The sequence below is a fragment of the Trachypithecus francoisi genome, unplaced genomic scaffold (assembly GCF_009764315.1).
Source record: "Trachypithecus francoisi isolate TF-2019V2 unplaced genomic scaffold, Tfra_2.0 Lachesis_group1, whole genome shotgun sequence".
NCBI lineage: Eukaryota > Metazoa > Chordata > Mammalia > Primates > Cercopithecidae > Trachypithecus > Trachypithecus francoisi.
Window position 1 is genome coordinate 117,517,851 of NW_022681454.1, and position 17,362 is coordinate 117,535,212.

The window sequence follows — 17,362 nt, forward strand, 5'->3', positions numbered from 1 at the left end:
TTTGTATTTTTTAGTAGAGACGGGGTTTCACTGTGTCAGCCAGGATGGTCTCGATCTCCTGACCTCGTGATCCGCCCATCTCGGCCTCCCAAAGTGCTGGGATTACAGGTAGTTGCTTTCTTCTTTACCTGACCTGTTTGATCAGGATAACTTAGTTTATGATTTTCCCTGCAAAACTTGCCTTCCTTCTTACAATTAATAACACCTTTTATTCTCCAGATTGAAAATCTTGGAGTCATCCTTGACTCCTCTTTCTCTTACAGCCTGTATCCAATCTACCTGAACATTTTGTAGGCTTTTTGAAAATATATCTAGACAGGGGAGGAACACATTACCACAAAAGCCTAGAGACTTCTCAGTTTAATGAGCAAGTGGCAAGGTGAAATAAACTTACCTTTTTTTTTTTTTTTTTTTTTTGAGACAGAGTCTTGCTCTGTCACCCAGGCTAGAGTGCAGTGGCACAATCTCACCTCATTGCAACCTCTGCTTCCCGGGTTCAAGTAATTCTCCTGCCTCAGCCTCCCAAGTAGCAGGGATTACAGGCATGTGCCACCACACCCAGCTAATTTTTTTGTAGAGACAGGGTTTCACCATATTGGCCAGGCTGGTCTCGAACTCCTGACCTTGTGATGCACCTGCCTTGGCCTTCCCCAAGTGCTGGGATTACAGGCATAAGCCAACATACCCAGCCTTTTTCTTTTTTGTTTTCTATTTTTTTGTTTTGTTTTGTTTTTGAGACAGAGTTACATTCTGTAGTACAGGCTGGAGTACAGTGGTGAAATCATAGCTCACTGTAAGCTCCAACTCCTGGGCTCAAGCAATCCAGCTGCCTCAGCGTCTTGAGTAGCTACAGTTGTATACCACCACACCTGGCTATTTTTACCTTTTAAATTTTTGTAGAGATGGGGCCTCACTATATTGCCCACACTGGTCTTGAACTATTGGCCTCAAATAATCCTCCCACCTCAACTTCTCAAAAAAAAAAATGCCTTTTAATAACTTTTTCAAAATGAGGACTTTAATATTTGCTTCCTGATTTTATTCATAGGAACATTTTTAAGAGCGTATCCAGCAGTGACTGATCTCTGACTGTTTGTCAAACCTAGTTCCACCACTTGCTAGTTATGTGACCCTGCGCAAGATGATTGGCATTTTTGCATTGACACCAATTCACCATCATCTTTTAGCTGGATTATTGCGATAACCTAAGGGCTTTCCTGCTTCTATTTTTGCTCCTACTCGCCCCCCCGACCCATTATTAATACAGTGGCCAATGTGAGGCTTTTAAAATGTCATTTCGTGCTCAGAACCTTTCAGTGGCTTCCCATGTCACTCAGAGTGAAAGCAGAACTCTTTACAGTGGCTAGCAAGGTCCTACACAATCTAGCCCAGGGCCCTCTGACCTCATTCTTGGTATCCTTCTGTTAGTTCATTCTGTGCCATGTCCTGGCCACAGTGTTGCCCCTTGAACCTGCTTTCTCTTGCCTAGAACTATCTTTTCCCTAGATGTCCACATGGTACATCCCCCGACCTTTGATAGATAATGGTGTAAGTGACATCTGTTTACCGAGTCTTTACTTGGCCTCCCAATGTAAAATTGCTCTCCACCCCAGCACTTCCCATTCACCTTTCCTGCTTTATTTTTCCATAGCACTATATTTTTTTCTTCTTTTTGTTGATTGCCTCCTGACACTAGATTGTAAACTCCATGCTAGCAACTTTTGTGTATTGTGTTCACTCTGTATTTCTCGAGGCTAAAGTAGTGCCATTTTAGTGCCTGCGCATGTTCACGTGGGACTCAGACACACACAAATTGCCTTCTTTACCCTGAAACAAATTTATGATGTTCTCAAATCAGGTATCTTCTCAAGAGATACGAGATCTAAAGATCAGAAACTTCAACTTTTTGGCTTCCAACTAGTAAATCACCTCTCTTTGTTCCCCCAAACCTGGTTTTGAACAAGCAGAGTCAGGGGATGAGGTGTCACAGATTCCACAGCCTCTTGGGGGATATATGCTCATGTCCCTCCTGGTTGGAACTCTGAAACAATGCTCCTATGCAATATAGTGAGGTTGTTTGCAGTCTGTTTTGATTATACATTTTTAGTTTTTAGGGCACATCAGATACATTAGAAGGCAAATCGGCTTTTGTTGACGAGTCTGTAGCCTCTATAAAACTGCAGACTTTGTGAAATCCATGTTTAAAGATTTCTGACTGCCCCACAAAGCAGTAAACAATCTGACTCACCTTGACCATCAGCTCCTCTGAGAAGGCTCCCCTAGTCCTCCAGAGTGGAGTTAGCTACTTCCTTTCTGAGATCTCATGGTGCTTTGTGAAGCATTAACTCTCGCACTTATTGTAAAGCAGTTGTTAATTGTATGTACCTTTCTCCTCTGAGTTGCTATAAGCTTCTTGAAGATGAGGTCAGTATTTATCATTTTAGCCTTGGGAACTACCACAGTACCTTCAGGGTACAGAGTAGTAGTACAATACATTTTTATTGAATGGGTCCATTTATGTATGAATCTATAGTACAAAATCATAGCACATCCCTGCTTTTCAGAACACAGTCCAGAACACACAATGATCACAGGGATACACAAAGTTACAGGCTTTGCCTCCAAACCAGAAATGATCAGGTAGGACTGTAACACGTGTTTAAAGAGCTGGCCTGTTTCCGTGTATTTTCTTTTTATTCATTTTATAGGCAAATATTTTACTTTATCCTATTTTGGTTATGTGATCAATATTCTTTAGCGTTCATACAAATGCCTCTTAAAATTTTTTACTTGATTTTGATTACTATTTAATAAATAAAAAATATAAATAATTAGATGTGCTATGGGAAAAAATTTAAAAGGCAGAACTGTTGTCTTTAATGATATTTTCTACATTTTCATGGTGCTTTCTAAGATCTTACAAGTTAATATATTGAAGTATTAACTGATGATCCTCCAAAACACACACTATTCTTTTGTTTTATGTAGCTAATTCTTTCTTTGCTCGGTAAGAGATTTTTTTTTTTTTTTTTAAAGAAGGAATCTTGCTCTGTCACTCAGGCTGGAGTGCAGTGGCATGATCTCAGCTCACTGCAACCTCCGCCTCCCGAGTTCAAGAAATTCTTCTGCCTTAGCCTCTCAAGTAGCTGGGATTACAGGTGCCTGCCACCACGCCCTGCTAATTTTTGTACTTTTAGTAGAGTTGGGGTTTCGTCACATTGTCTAGGCTGGTCTCAAACTCTTGACCTCAGGTGATCTGCCCATCTCAGCCTCCCAAAGTACTGAGATTATAGGCATGAGCCACCATGCCTTGCCAGTAAGGGATATCTTTTGTCAGATTAAGTTTGTCGTAGAATAAAAAGAGGAGAACAGCCCCTGTTTGGCCTTTGCATTTCAAAATAGACTCTCCAAACTCTAGATACCATCTGGAAAATCAAATCTTTGAATTTCAAGAGCTAATGTTTTCAAAACAATTTTTAAAGATTTTAGGCTAATTTATTTTGTGCAATTTATTTTGAAATGCCTCAAAAAGTAACATGAGTTGATGCATTAAAAGAGGGATGGATAGATGGATGAATAAATGGTGAACAAGTAGAGTAAAATGTTCATGTTCATGGCAGAATTTTGATGGTGGGCATATGCGTATACCACACAATTCTTTCAACTTTGCTACATGTTGAAATGTTCATGATAAAATGTTAGGGGAAAAGTCTGAATTAAGGCATAAAAACTTATACTAAGAATAACTGATTTAAAAAATGAGTAGATGAAGAGTCAGTGTAACCTGTCCTTACCACTTTCACCATCTGCCCCAGAAGAGTAAAGGTTTCATGCCCCAGGAAAATGAAAATGAATCAGGCAAAAAGAGTACTGCCTGGATGTTTCTCAGTTCTCATGAGGAAATGCAGCCCTACTACCCTACTACTTTCTTCTTCTTCTTCTTCTTCTTCTTCTTCTTCTTCTTCTTCTTCTTCTTCTTCTTCTTCTTCTTCTTCTTCTTCTTCTTCTTCTCTCTTCTTCTTCTTCTTCTTCTTCTTCTTCTCTTCTTCTTCTTCTTCTTCTTCTTCTTCTCTCTTCTTCTTCTTCTTCTTCTTCTTCTTCTCTTCTTCTTCTCTTCTTCTTCCTTCTTCTTCTTCTTTCTTCTTCTTCTTCTTCTTCTTCTTCTTCTTCTTCTCCTCCTCCTCCTTCCTCCTCCTCCTCCTCCTCCTTCTTCTTCCTCCTCTTTTTTGAGATGAAGTCTCACACTGTCACCTAGGCTGGAGTGCAGTGATGCGATCTTGGCCTACTGCAACTTCTGCTTCCCAGGTTCAAGCGATTCTCCTGCCTCAGCCTCCCAAGTTGAGAGTTGAGACTACAGGCATGAACCACCATGCCCGGCTAATTTTTTTGTATTTTTGGTAGACATAGGGTTTCACCATGTTGGTCAGGCTGGTCTTGAACTCCTGACCTCAAATGATCCACCTGCCTGAGCATCCCAAAGTGCTGGGATTACAGGCAGGAGCCACACCACACCTGGCCCCTATTCCCCTACTTCTAGGTACTCATCTATCATCTTCCAAATTGCTTACATTGAACATCAAAGAGCAGAGTCAGCTCCAGCCTTACTAACTGGGTTAAGTCCAGGGAAGGTACACGCCTTGAAGAGAATTTCTCCACACCACCATGGTACACGGCTGTGACATGGCCTTACAACTTGTCTAAGTAGAGAGGTCCTGAGACAACTCAACCCTAGAGTGGTGTGGAAGCAGAGCCAGAAATTTCCTATGCTCCTGAGAAGGATGAAAGAGTGGCTAACTGAGGGTTTGAGGGGGCCTCAGAGTCAAACTGAGGAGGATGTAGTGTTTACCACATGACCCTAAGGATAAGAGATGTGCTGAGTGACCTGGATGCTTTAGTGATTGCCAGTGAGGATATAGGCCAGTGACAAAAATCTGTAAGGGATAGACTACATCAGTGCCAATAGCAATGTCAGATGGGGGATCACTGTAGCCCTGATATCTCCACCCCAAAGTTGCCAGAAAAATACATGATATCCAGTCAAATTTGAATTTCAGATAGACAACAGTTTTTTGCATGTTTGTCCCATACAATATTCTGCCATTTATCTGAAATTTAAATTTAGGTGAACATCCTATATTTCTATATGCCACATCTGGCAACCCTATTTCACCCAGATTATTTCACAAAATCTGTTCCACAAACCCCTAGGTACCATTACATGAAGGGATAGGGTAGAATTCTTGCATACCACTGCACAGAAAATATAAATTGCCCGAGAAAACACTGAAGTGACTGAAATTTTCTGCAGTCAACTAGATAAATTATTTTCCAAAGGACAAGCTACAGTTCCTAGAATGGAACTAAATTTAGTTTAGAAAACAAATAAAATTACTATTTTGTACTAAGGAGTTATGTGGTTTAAAATACTTTATTTGCTTCAATCTGAACTTCATAACAGCCCTATAAGAAGAGGCATCTTTAATGTTAATGAGGACAAAGTTGAATTTAGAGATGGCAAATGACTTGCTCACAATTATGATGTAACAAATGGGTGGCTGAACCCATATCAGAGTTCATTTAGTCTTCCTGGTTTACTTCCCCCAAAGAATCTTTGATCTATGTTGGTAGACATAAATAACACACCTAAAAATTATAGCAGGAGACATCATTTGCCAGTGATGGAAAAGCAATGCGGGGGCCCAAGCCATTAGGAATATGATTCAGGGAAGTTTTACGGGAATTAAGCATTTTTTGAAGGATAGATATGAGGTAGCTTGACCTTTGATGTTGTATCCAAACAAAATCTTAACAAATTCCCACTACTGCTTGCCTAGAGATTAATTTCCATTTCCAAAATAGAAATTAGTGGTCAGAAAAGAGAAATTCAGTCTTTAAAAACTGTAGTAATGAGAAAAGAGAAACTCAGCCTTCAAAAATTGTAGTGGTTAGAAAAGAGAAATTCAGCCTTTTAAAACTGTAATCTGTGTTTGAGTTTTTTTTAAAAAATTCTTTTCTCTGGAAGGAAATTAGCTGCTGATCATTTTATAGCAATGCAGATCATTCTGTTTTTCTCTTGTACTTTGCTCATGTGTTGAGTTCACCTTCGTTCATGTATGCACTTTTTTCTTTGAGATGGAGTCTGGCTTGTTGCCCAGGCTGGAGTGCAATGGTGAGATCTCGGCTCACTGAAACCTCTGCCTCCCGAGTTTAAGCAATTCTCCTGCCTCAGCTTTCCGAGCAGCTGGGATTACAGGTGTGCGCCACCACACCCAGCTAATTTTTTTGTATTTTTAGTAGAGATAGAGTTTCCACTGTGGCCAAGCTTGTCTCAAACTCCTGACCACAAGTGATCCACCCACCTCTGCCTCCCAAAGTGCTGGGATTACAGGTGTGAGCCATTGCACCCAGCCAATGTATGCATTCTTATATTAAATACTTATTGATTATTGTCTGTGGACCAAGTATTGTGCTTAGTACTAGAATATGAAGATGAGCAAAAGGCACATCTCAGTTGTATTTTCTGTTTTCTGAATATAAAATCTGAACATTAGAGGGGACCACTCCATTGATGATGGAATCTTTTCTGCATCATTCCTGCCAAGGGGTTGTCCAGATTAGCTTGGATACTTCAGGTGAAAGAGAACTACCCTTTTCCTGAGGCAATATATTTCAACACTGTATCTATAGATTTAGACACTATTTTTAAATACCAAAAGTTATAATTATAAAAATTCAGAGACTAGGCATGGTGACTGACACCTATAATCCCAACACTTTGGGAGGCTGAGATGGAGGAATCACATGAGCCCAAAAGGTTGAGGCTGTAGTGGGCCATAATTGCACCACTACACTCCAGCCTGGGTGACAGAGCAAGACTCTGTCTCTAAAATAATAATAATAATAAGCAAAATTTTAAAAAAATAAGAAAGAACATGTGCATATAAAGATGATACAGGTATATGGAAAGGCTAATGGTGAGTACTCAAAACATGGGTGATACAAAGAACACATAACAGAAGTGTTTTGTCTGAAAATAGGCCTGACTCAAAAAAAAAAATCTCCCAATATGCTAGCCTAAAAAATTGTAAACATTTGCTAACTCAGTTTTAATGACAAACATTTATTTTAAAAAGAAGTCAGAATAGCTATCTTCTTCACTGGAAAAAAAAGGAATAATTGATCTTATTTTTTTGCTACTTATTCTAGAGTCCCATAAGAAAACATATTTACATACTTTGTGAGTTATGCCTCACTCTCACCACAAGTACAAAATAAAGTAAAAAGCGTTTTTGTTACATTTCATCTAGAAGGAGGACATGAGAATGACATGAACATTCTTCAGCAAGAGCTTACAGTGTCCATTTTGCTAGTACTGTTCCCATACCCATTCAAAAATATTTTCAATCAAACTAGAAATAAGAAGGCTTACTTGAGAAAGAAGACTTATTGATGCATTAGATTCCAAAACCCAGCTCGGGCTGAGATGTCCCTAAGAGACATCCACATCCTGTCACAAAGCTAAACAGATCAAGAACATCATGAACACATTTGCTAAACAACTCTTATGAATACGTTATTTATGGTATCTCTCAAGCCCAATATTTTGCTTACTTAACGTTGTCATGAGTTTATACATTTCCCAACCCACAGGCCTATGCTGTTCTTCTTCTTACATTAAAAGGAATACCTATCCAAAACTTCTTCAGATTTACTTACTGAAGTCATGCAAGTCTGGAAGAAGACAAAGGTGGAGTGATAATTCCAAAAGTAATAATAAATGTCCATTCAGTAGAAACCCTGAGACCTCAAGTGCTTTTTCTTCTCTTCGTAGGGTTCTAGGAAGACTTATATTCTTCTAATTAACATTTATAATTTCCACACAGATGCCACTTTTCACTTCAAGTCTTGATTACTTCCACCACCAAGCCCCCCAGTGTTGTCGTCTGCTCCCCCGCCCACCTCATTAACCCAAACTGGAACTGCCCGGACTGTTGTGTTCACTGAGGCAGAGAGAATCCTCTTCTAACTACTGCTTACATCTTCCAAAAGATAATCTGCATCTCCCAGTTTTTTGTAACTCTTTCTTTTGTGGAACATGGGACAAATTCTCCCAGTGGTAGAACAGATGACCTCTGAGTAAATAGAAAGCATCCTACTCAAAAGTGTGCCTTATTTATCAACAAGAATGGAGCCTCAGTTTATATCCCCGTTGCACCACTTCTTCTGTCCTGTATAGAAATTTCTGCCAAACGGGTGAGTGGCTTTCAAAAGTTAGGGAAATATTTTCTCTCCTTAATATTTATGAGTTTTAATTATTTGGTCTTAGGATCCAATTTTAGTTCACAGACCTATGTCTCTGTTTTCCTGGGATGTCTGGTGGTGTACTTTATTAGAATATAGAGTTCAAGCTGGGCATATGAAGCAAGATATCCTTATCTGGATGTATACCTGATATTCATGTAGAGTGGAATCCTTTAAAAATCCTTGTAATGAATGGAAGGAGAAATATGTCATAAATTAACCATGGGATCAAATTAACTCTATGGTGATATTTTGGGAAATACAACCTGGCCTATTTATCCACTAATCTGTTTAATTTGGAGGGTTTATAAAACTTTCAGAATCAGAAGACTAAACACTAAGAGCCAAGCTTTACAGATAATAGAAAGATACATGGTTCATTTAAATAACTTCACCTATGTTGCCAGTAATGAGTTTCAAATGCATAAGGTATAGCAGCTGAGCTGACAGGTTCCTCACTGCCTGAGAGTTTGCAGGCAGAGCTTTTCAGCCAGGTATCCAAAGGTTTCCCAATGAAAGCTTAACAGATCCTCACACAACAATGCAACATTTTTTTTTTCTAGCAGAAAAAATAGATCAAAACATTCCACAGCTACAACCTTTGAAATTAGATAATGAGATCCAAAGAGGAAGTCAGTTATTGTATGAGAAAACCATTAAAGAAAATTTTGAAACTCAAGCTCATCCTACTAGCATTGTGATGATGATGATGATGATGATGATGATGATGATGATGATAGTGTTGTGTTGATTTAGCACTTTATATTTACAGAGTGCACTTTCACTCACTTTGTATAATTATCACAACCCATTGTACAGATAAGAAAATAAGATTTTGATTAAAAAAAAAAAAAAGAAAACAGCTTTCAACAAAAGGGAAATAAGAAAAGGAAAGCCAGATTTTTTTTTCCCAACAGCGTGGTTACAGAAAACGTGTGTCAATTTACGGTAGTTTGCAAGAAGATTTTCCCTCACAATCTTTTAAAGTGTCATGAGTACATATTAATCTCGGAACCAACCAAAGCAATTTCTCAAGGCTTTTTACCTTGGGAAGAGTGTCCAGGTCTAGAATTTGTCCCCAGCCACTGGGAGTTCCTCCCTGAACTTGTATCAAAAGTAATTAAAAGCCCATTTCTAGTTCTGCCTCTAAGTTAAAACCAGAAGCAATGGAATCCAAAGACAGGATGGGGCTTTTAGGTAAATTCAATCCTGGCAGGATCTGCTTAAAATTTGGGCATTTTTCCCTTTCATTCCCAGGTTTCATCCTTGTTTTCAAGCATTATTGGAACTGTATTTGTTTACCCAAGAAATACAATTCAAGTATCCTGTCCCTTTCTTTTGTATTTGAAGATATATGACTGCAGGTTCATATATTATTTTCATAATTTTCTCATAGTACTTGGACAATAACTTGGTTATATATAGCTTTCATTTAACATTCATATTGGAACCTTAATGTCATTCTCATTTAGGTAATTATTTTTCCTTTGCCTACAAGACTTTAAATGACCTTTGATTACTAACTTTCTACTTCTTCAACTGTCCCAGAATATGAAAGCATACTTTCATGCTCATGGAGTTCCTCATGTTCATCAATAGTGGTTTTCTGTTTCCTCAAAGCAGTGAGTCAGTCTGTTCATTTCTCTTATAGTAATTCTTCTTCTTTACATATTCTTGGCAATAGTAGCTGAACAAAAAGGGAACTTGACATATATCTCAGACTCTTTCACTAAATAATATCTCTTTTATTCAGTCGCACCCTTCATATCCCATAAAGTCATAAAGAAACCAACTTCCTTCTCCTGGAAAGGGAACCTACCTTATTGTTCTTAGGCCAACTTCATTCAGTGTGAAAACAAGAGAAGTCTTCTTCAGTCCCTGTCATTGGCTCACCCTTGTCTTAACCAAATAGAAATTTTCTTACATATTTCCCTTTCTATCGATATCTCAGCAAAAATGTGAAGGTCTTTGTTTTGTTGAATATAGGATTTCTTTCTGCAGAGTGCTATTGTGTAAATAGTAGTTCAGCAGAGATTCCACCTGGAAACTAAGCCATGTTTATTCAAAGAATCAAATATTTGAAATACCTGCAGAGGACAACTGAGGAGGATATGCCAGTGGTCTATTGGGATAAAGAATGAAGACTCCTGGGGGCTGTTCTGGGATAATTTACCCAGGAGAGAGAATCAAGTCACAGTGGCTTGATCCAAGTTTGGTGCTTTAAGCTCAAAGAGGAGGAATTAGCCTGATGACAGTATCGTTCCTGACACCAGCTGGAGCTCTGGTCTAGTCTTCAAATAACTCTGAAGTGAGGGAGGGAAAATTAAAAGTAGAAAGTACAGGACAATTGTTTTCATTAGACAGATTTGAGATTAGGTCCAGAATCTAAATCCCCTTAGCTGTACAATCATGAGAAAATTGTTTAGCCGCATTGAACTCCAGTTTCCCCATCCATAGAGGGGTAAAGATGAAATGGGCTAATGAATAGAAATACTTTGCAAAATGCTGGCCAAGAGTAGGTGCTCAATAGCAGCTAAAACTCGAACAAGGACAAACTGAAAGGACTGTGACCCTCCGGCAAACACTGGAAGTGCAAGCCAATGTTAGAAAAGAAGAAGTCTCTTCACTTTGGTCACAAGAGCAATAGTGTTTGGTTGCATTTGGAGTTCTCAAAGACATATTCCACATTGAGCACACTTGGCATAGTGAGTGGTACCCAACGGTGCTCCTGAGAGTAGTATAGCAAACTTTGAGAAGCAAGGAGTTTGAGCACCTGAAAACTTTCAGCAGTCAATAACTTCATGACACCAGGATGGGTAAGACCAAATGGCAGCTTCCATACAAGAACTGAGAGATTGAGCTTGAGTGTACATTTTGTACTCCCCTGCAGACTCTGAGAACTATTTGTAAAGGAATTATAGGGATAAATCAATTGTATATTCAGTGTTATCATGTCTCATGAAACCAAGCAAGTTGTTTACTACTGGTGCTTTCTAGAAAATTCTATGTTGTGATACTTTATACCTTCATGGAACACTTATACCCCATCATCAAGGAATCCATGAGTCTCTCATAATTCATATGAGAGAAAACACTTAGATACATAAGTGATCACAAAAGCAAAATTATGAAGTCTATAACTGACATATAAAGAAGATAAAGATGTAGGACAAAGCAGGGAGGGGGCTGAGTAATGCCATGTGGGACTAGAGAGGGTGAAAAGGTTTCAAAAAAAAAGGCAGTTCATCAAATGGGCAAGGAAGCGAGGATTTCCAGAAAGAGTAAACAGCATGTGAAATGATAGCAGAGGAAACTTCACGGTTTGTTAAAGGCTTATTGGTAGCTAGAACACAGGGTGCACTTTGGGAAGCAGCAGAATATATAGAAGACACTAAAACACTACAGGAAAAATATGTACAAACTTGGCTTTCTATCCTGATACAACTTTGTGAATTTAGGTAATGTTTTAAAATTTCTATGAACTTTAGTTTCCTCATCTGGAAAATGTGGATAAAGACAGTCATATTTAAGTGTTGTTGTAGGTAGCAAACAAAATAAAGTATCTACCCCAATACGTATTTACCCCAACAAGTATTACATCCTTCTTCTAATGTTTTGTTCTAAATGTGGCAGAAGCTGTATCTTGGAGGAATGTATATATGATGAAAAGGCATTTGGATTCAGTGATATATGTAAAGAGATCTACTTTTAAGTTTTAAGCACTTTTAGGTTTTAAGTACATCAGTAAGATCTATGTTGATAAAACGAAGAAAAGGAAAAAAGTCCAAAGATATAATGAAGGCAGATTAGACCTTCTCTTAGGGAAGGTCCAGAGTGAAGGAAAGATGGCACTATTCTGTGAATGGTGCCACCTGAGTCATGCAGCATGGTGGCCCTGAAGGAATTCAGGATTCCCCCAAATTTGGATGACTGGGTGCCTAGTGATTCATTCACCAGCATAGAAAATGTGTATCTGGTGGCTGGGGGAGGGGAGGGATGACAAGCAGATATAGCAGGAAAAATATTGAATTCACTTCAGGAAAGACTGAGTGGAAAGAAAGTACATGTAGAAAAGCACTCCACGTTTAGTAGGTACATGTGTCTGGAGTCATTGTCATATGTTTTGTAGTTTAATGAGCCCAGGACAGATCCTTGAGTAACACTAATATAGCACAAGTAGGTGACGTAAGGGAAGTCAGTGAAGGTGAGTGACAAGAAGAGACCAGAGAAAAAAAGCACGGAGGGGTGGTGAGGGTGTCTAGGGATTAATATTATAGATGTCAATGGAGTAAGACTTTTTAAGAAAATTGAAAGACTAAGTAGTGTCAAATGCAAATAAGAAGACAAGTGAAAAGTAAAATGCAAAATGACCATTGGATTGATCCAGATAGAGGTTACTAATGGTGTGATAGGAGAGGGAAAGTTTTGGATGCTGTGATCAATGAGCTTGGCTATGTTGTGTAAGAGTGAGTTCAAACATTACCCATAAAAGAAGATGAGGTCTCATATATGTTTGAAGTGAAGGAAAATGGTACATATTTTGAGCTGGTGAGAGGTGATGGAGAGATTGGAGATACAGGAACCCCCACACTGTTAAGTGATTGGTCTTATCATACAGTGGTGGTTTTCAAACTCAACTCGGTCCTCACTACTACTCTGCAACTCATTTTAGTTTTACTTATCTCTTCTGTCTCCCTGCCTTCCAACAGTCATTTCATATCTTCCCCAATTCTCTTAAGCCTTGGGTCTCACCTCTTACCTTCTCAGTCTCTGTAGATGTCTTTACCTCATACTTCACAAAGAAAATAGAAAACATTAGCTAAGAATCTGCTGCCCTTTGCCTAGAAGTGTGAACTGCAGGAGAACAAGCAAATTTCCTCAATTAGGTCATAGAAGAATCAATGTCTTAGAGAGAGAGACACAAGTTTCAGTGAAGTCCCAAAAGGAGACATAACCTGTAGCTAAGAGGATGGTAATAAGGATGTAGAAGAGGTTTTTTATCATGTAAAGGACGACAAGAAGATAAATGAACAGAATTGCAAGGAGGTCAGTCATGAGCAAATGGGTCTTAGAGGATGATAATGAGAGGATATGAGGATGAGGGTACCAGAGGGAATTGATATTATCACCATAAAATTTCCTTCTGGAGTTAGACAAGAAGGTGGCTGGAAAAAGCACACATTTTCATGAAGGAATAAATTTCTAGTTGAGAGTTAGAGGTGTATATGTGAGGGCTTGGTGTTGGGATGAGAAGAGCAGAAGAAAACAGAAGAAAGAGGTCTTATTTGACCTCTTAACCATTAGTACACATTCATCGGTAACTCCAAACATAAAGACAACCCGTTAAGGAAGAAGTAAATTTTTAAAGAGGAAAAAATGACTAAATGCAGAAAGCACACAACACTGTTCATGACGTGAATGAAAAAAAGAGGTACAGGAGTATCCACAGAATATTAAGTGAAAAGGGTAAGTTAACAAGACAGGTGTGTGTGTGTGTATGTGTGTGTGTCTGTAAAACACAGAGATATCCCAAATGCTAAGAGATGGTCTCTATAGGTGGTGAGCCTACTGGTGGTTTCAGAGGCAGTTCTATGTTTAGTGAAGCCTGAGGCCTATACAATTCTGGGATTTCCTTTAAAGGAAAAAAGAAACAAATTCATGGATGCAAATTAGTTATAAAAGTAAATATTTGTTTAAGGGAGCCCATGCTCCATTATCTCCACAGCAAATCTGTCTCTACATGATTTTTACAGTTTTCTGTGTTTATCCATATACATTTTCTACACTGAGTAAGAACTTATTTAGAAAGAAGAACTAATGTTATTGTTAAAAAGAAGTAGAAATTACTTTTTAAAATGCCAGCCTCAAACTACTCACATTAGATTTTTTTTTTTTTAGTAAGAATCATGAAAGATAGTTTTTAATTGGGAGGACTAGAGTTTAAGAGTTCATGTTGTCATAGGATGTATGTCAAGAAAGTCATCTGTAAAATTCCTAGCTTGAGCCTACCCTTGAATTTTATTTGCTTATCTAAAGCACCATAGACGAATACCCTGAAACAAGTGGAAGTTCAAAGTCAAACAACTCCTTTAATCAGTGAAATCTTGCTTTTTCTTACAAAAATACAAAATGAAACAAAAACGACTATAAAAAATCATTAACATAAGTTGTGCTAATTTTGGTAACCCAATTTAAACAGGTTTACTTAAAATGGGTTACTTCTTCCCAGAAAAGAGTTATCCCTGCATTAAACATTCTTTCTAGTAGCATGATCTCCTCACCTTCTTGTAGTCACAGCTGCCTGGACACTTTAAACCGGAAAGTGCCAGCAAATTCTTCTACTGAAGAATTTCTTTAGTAACAGGAAGTGGCTGTGTGAGAGAAGCTTTATACTGCTTTACTTTATCCTCTCAGCTGACAAGGAAGTACATGACTGACTGTAAATGACTTGGGGACTGTCCCCGCAAATTCTTCTTGGTGAATAAACTGCTGAAGGGTAATCGAGATAAGGAGAAAAAAGGTGTTTTCTTACCTTCGGAGAACACAGATTTCTGTGAGTTGTCATGGCCTGTGGGGTGAATCCCTTTGGATGAGGAGAAGCATTTCTCTCAATCAGATCCCGGATTTTTTTGTCCAGCTCCATGCTTTCACATCTGCCCAGAAAGACATGGGAAAGTTACGTTATACAAAGGTAATTAAAAATTATTCAGGTGTAAAGTGAGCTTATGGATGACATGGAGGTGTTATTTATGTATGATACTTCTCAACAATCTGCCAAACTCTAATCTCATTATGTTTTCATTAGTGCATGCCATGAGAGCACTTTGAAAGAGCATTAGAGTTTGATTTTCTCTTACAAAGAAAGATACGGACAAGTTTAGGAATTTTCAGTCTGAGAAAAATGGCAAGAATTGAATCGAACACTCACAGTGAGCTAGGTTCTTTCATGCATTTTCTTATCCAATGTGCACAGCAACCTATTAAAGTAGCCACTGTCCCCTGCATTAGACAGGTAAGTAAACTTGAGTTTAGGAAGTTAACTAACTTAAGTGAAATCAAACTGAAGCATCGGCAGGGCCAAGATCAAACTCAGACCTATAGAATTCTACAGTCTGTCTCAACCATTTTTGCTGTATGTCTTCAATTAACCTGAAAACAAATCCCTAAGCAGCTACTTGCCACCAAATGGAAATAATATATTACAGCTGAAGAGTATCTGGAAGCCCCCTTAGGAGAATCTAGTCCAGCTGCTTCTCAGAGGGAGTTGTTCACAGTCACATGACCATTAGCTGATCACACCAAGATTTAAAGCAGAGCTTCCTACTCAAATCAAATTTTTATTTTTCCTTTATACCAGGGGTCCCCAACCTCACTGCCAGTCTGGGGTCTGTTAGGAACTGGGCCACATAGCAGGAGGTGAGAGGCAAGCAAGTGAGCAAAGCTTCATCTGTATTTACAGCCCCTCCCCATGGCTCACATTACCACCTGAGCTCCACCTCCTGTCAAACCAGCAGTGGCATTAGATTCTCATAGGAGCACAAACCCTATTGCGGACTGCGCATGTGAGGGGTCTAGGTTGTGTGAACCTTATTGTGAACTGCACATGTGAGGGATCTAGGCTGCCTGCTCCTTATGAGAATCTAATGCCTGATAATCTGTCACTGTTTCCCATCATCCCCAGATGGGACCATCTAGTTGCAGAAAAACAAGCTCAGGGCTCCCACTGATTCTACATTATGGTGAGTTATATAATTATTTCATTATATATTACAATATAATAATAATACCAATACAGTGCACAATCAATGTAAAGTACTTGAAACCATCCTACCCCTGCCCCAGTCCACCAAAAAACTGTCTTCCATGAAACCAGTGCCTGGTGCCAAAATGTTGGGGACTACTGCTTTATACGATGTTGGTATAATGGAGAAATTTTCTCATTAAAAACAACTCACAAGGAAAAATGCATTAATTGTGTGATGTTTTCTTTATATGTATATTATTTATAACATATATAAATATATATTATATATAAAATATATATTACATATAAAAATATGTATTATATACAATATATATATATTTTTGCCTGCCTCATCATATCTCACCCCCTGAAAATAACCCCTTGGATCGAGGGAGGAGTTCTTGCAGGAGTACTTCTCAAAGTTGTCTCCAAATAAAATAAATAACTAGATGAATGGCCTATTTAAATGCCTGTATGGCAGAGGTTGCTAGGGTTGTCTGCTCAATCCACCACCTTCGCTGAGAGTGGCTCACAGGAGTAGGCTCTGACAGCCATGTTTCCATTGGTATGACTTGAACTCGCCTTTTGGTTATAACTGATTGGACCAAGAGTAAACAACTGATCTCAGTTTGGCCAGTGGGATTCTCCTCCATGTCTGGAGTAAACTGAGAATGAAGCATATGGGTAGAGAAATGTGGAGCTGAAAGATGGAGAGAGTCCTGACAATTTTCTAGTTTAGAATCAGCCACTTCTAAGGTCTGACTACCTTCCAACCTTTGGATTCTGGGAAACACTCCATGTCGTTATAATGAATTCTCTCGCATTATGTTTAAAGCTAGCTTTGATTGGTTTCTGTTATCTAAAATCAAAAATCCCTACAAATGCACCTTGACTTTCATATTTATATTGTTTCTTTCAGGCTGTGAAATGTCTGTACATCATGTGCCATGTATGATCCCATTGTAAAATATGGGCTACTGGGTCCACGGTAAATCCCTCATGGTGCAAAAGGTTGCTTATGCATAACAGTGAGTTTGGACCTATCTTCAGGGTTTTCCACAAACCTGTGAGGAGGAAAGTCACAAAATGTGTTTGGTAACTGCCCTAAATCCTTCAGGTTAATTAGATTCCCACATAGCAACAGAATTTGACTAGTCTAAATGTTAAGCTCCTGAGGCAGCTTCAGACCTATTCTGAACCAGACTTGCCTGCCGAGTACCACAAGACTTTCTGGTACTACATCCCTCTGTGACAGAAAAGTTACTGAGCCACTTCAATCTCAGGCAAGATCATTTGAAGATAACACTCATCATGATC

The 17,362-nt window shown here is 38.7% G+C and overlaps 1 protein-coding gene across 1 annotated transcript in view; it reads right to left on the reverse strand.

The window, feature by feature from the left end:
- The window catches only part of TNIP3 (TNFAIP3 interacting protein 3), a 136,244-nt gene that overhangs the window by 37,065 nt on the left and 81,817 nt on the right, over nucleotides 1-17,362 (reverse strand). The window contains exon 4 of the mRNA XM_033215145.1: nucleotides 14,834-14,954. Coding sequence (XP_033071036.1) covers nucleotides 14,834-14,954 — 121 coding nt within the window. The remainder of the gene's footprint in view (nucleotides 1-14,833; nucleotides 14,955-17,362) is intronic.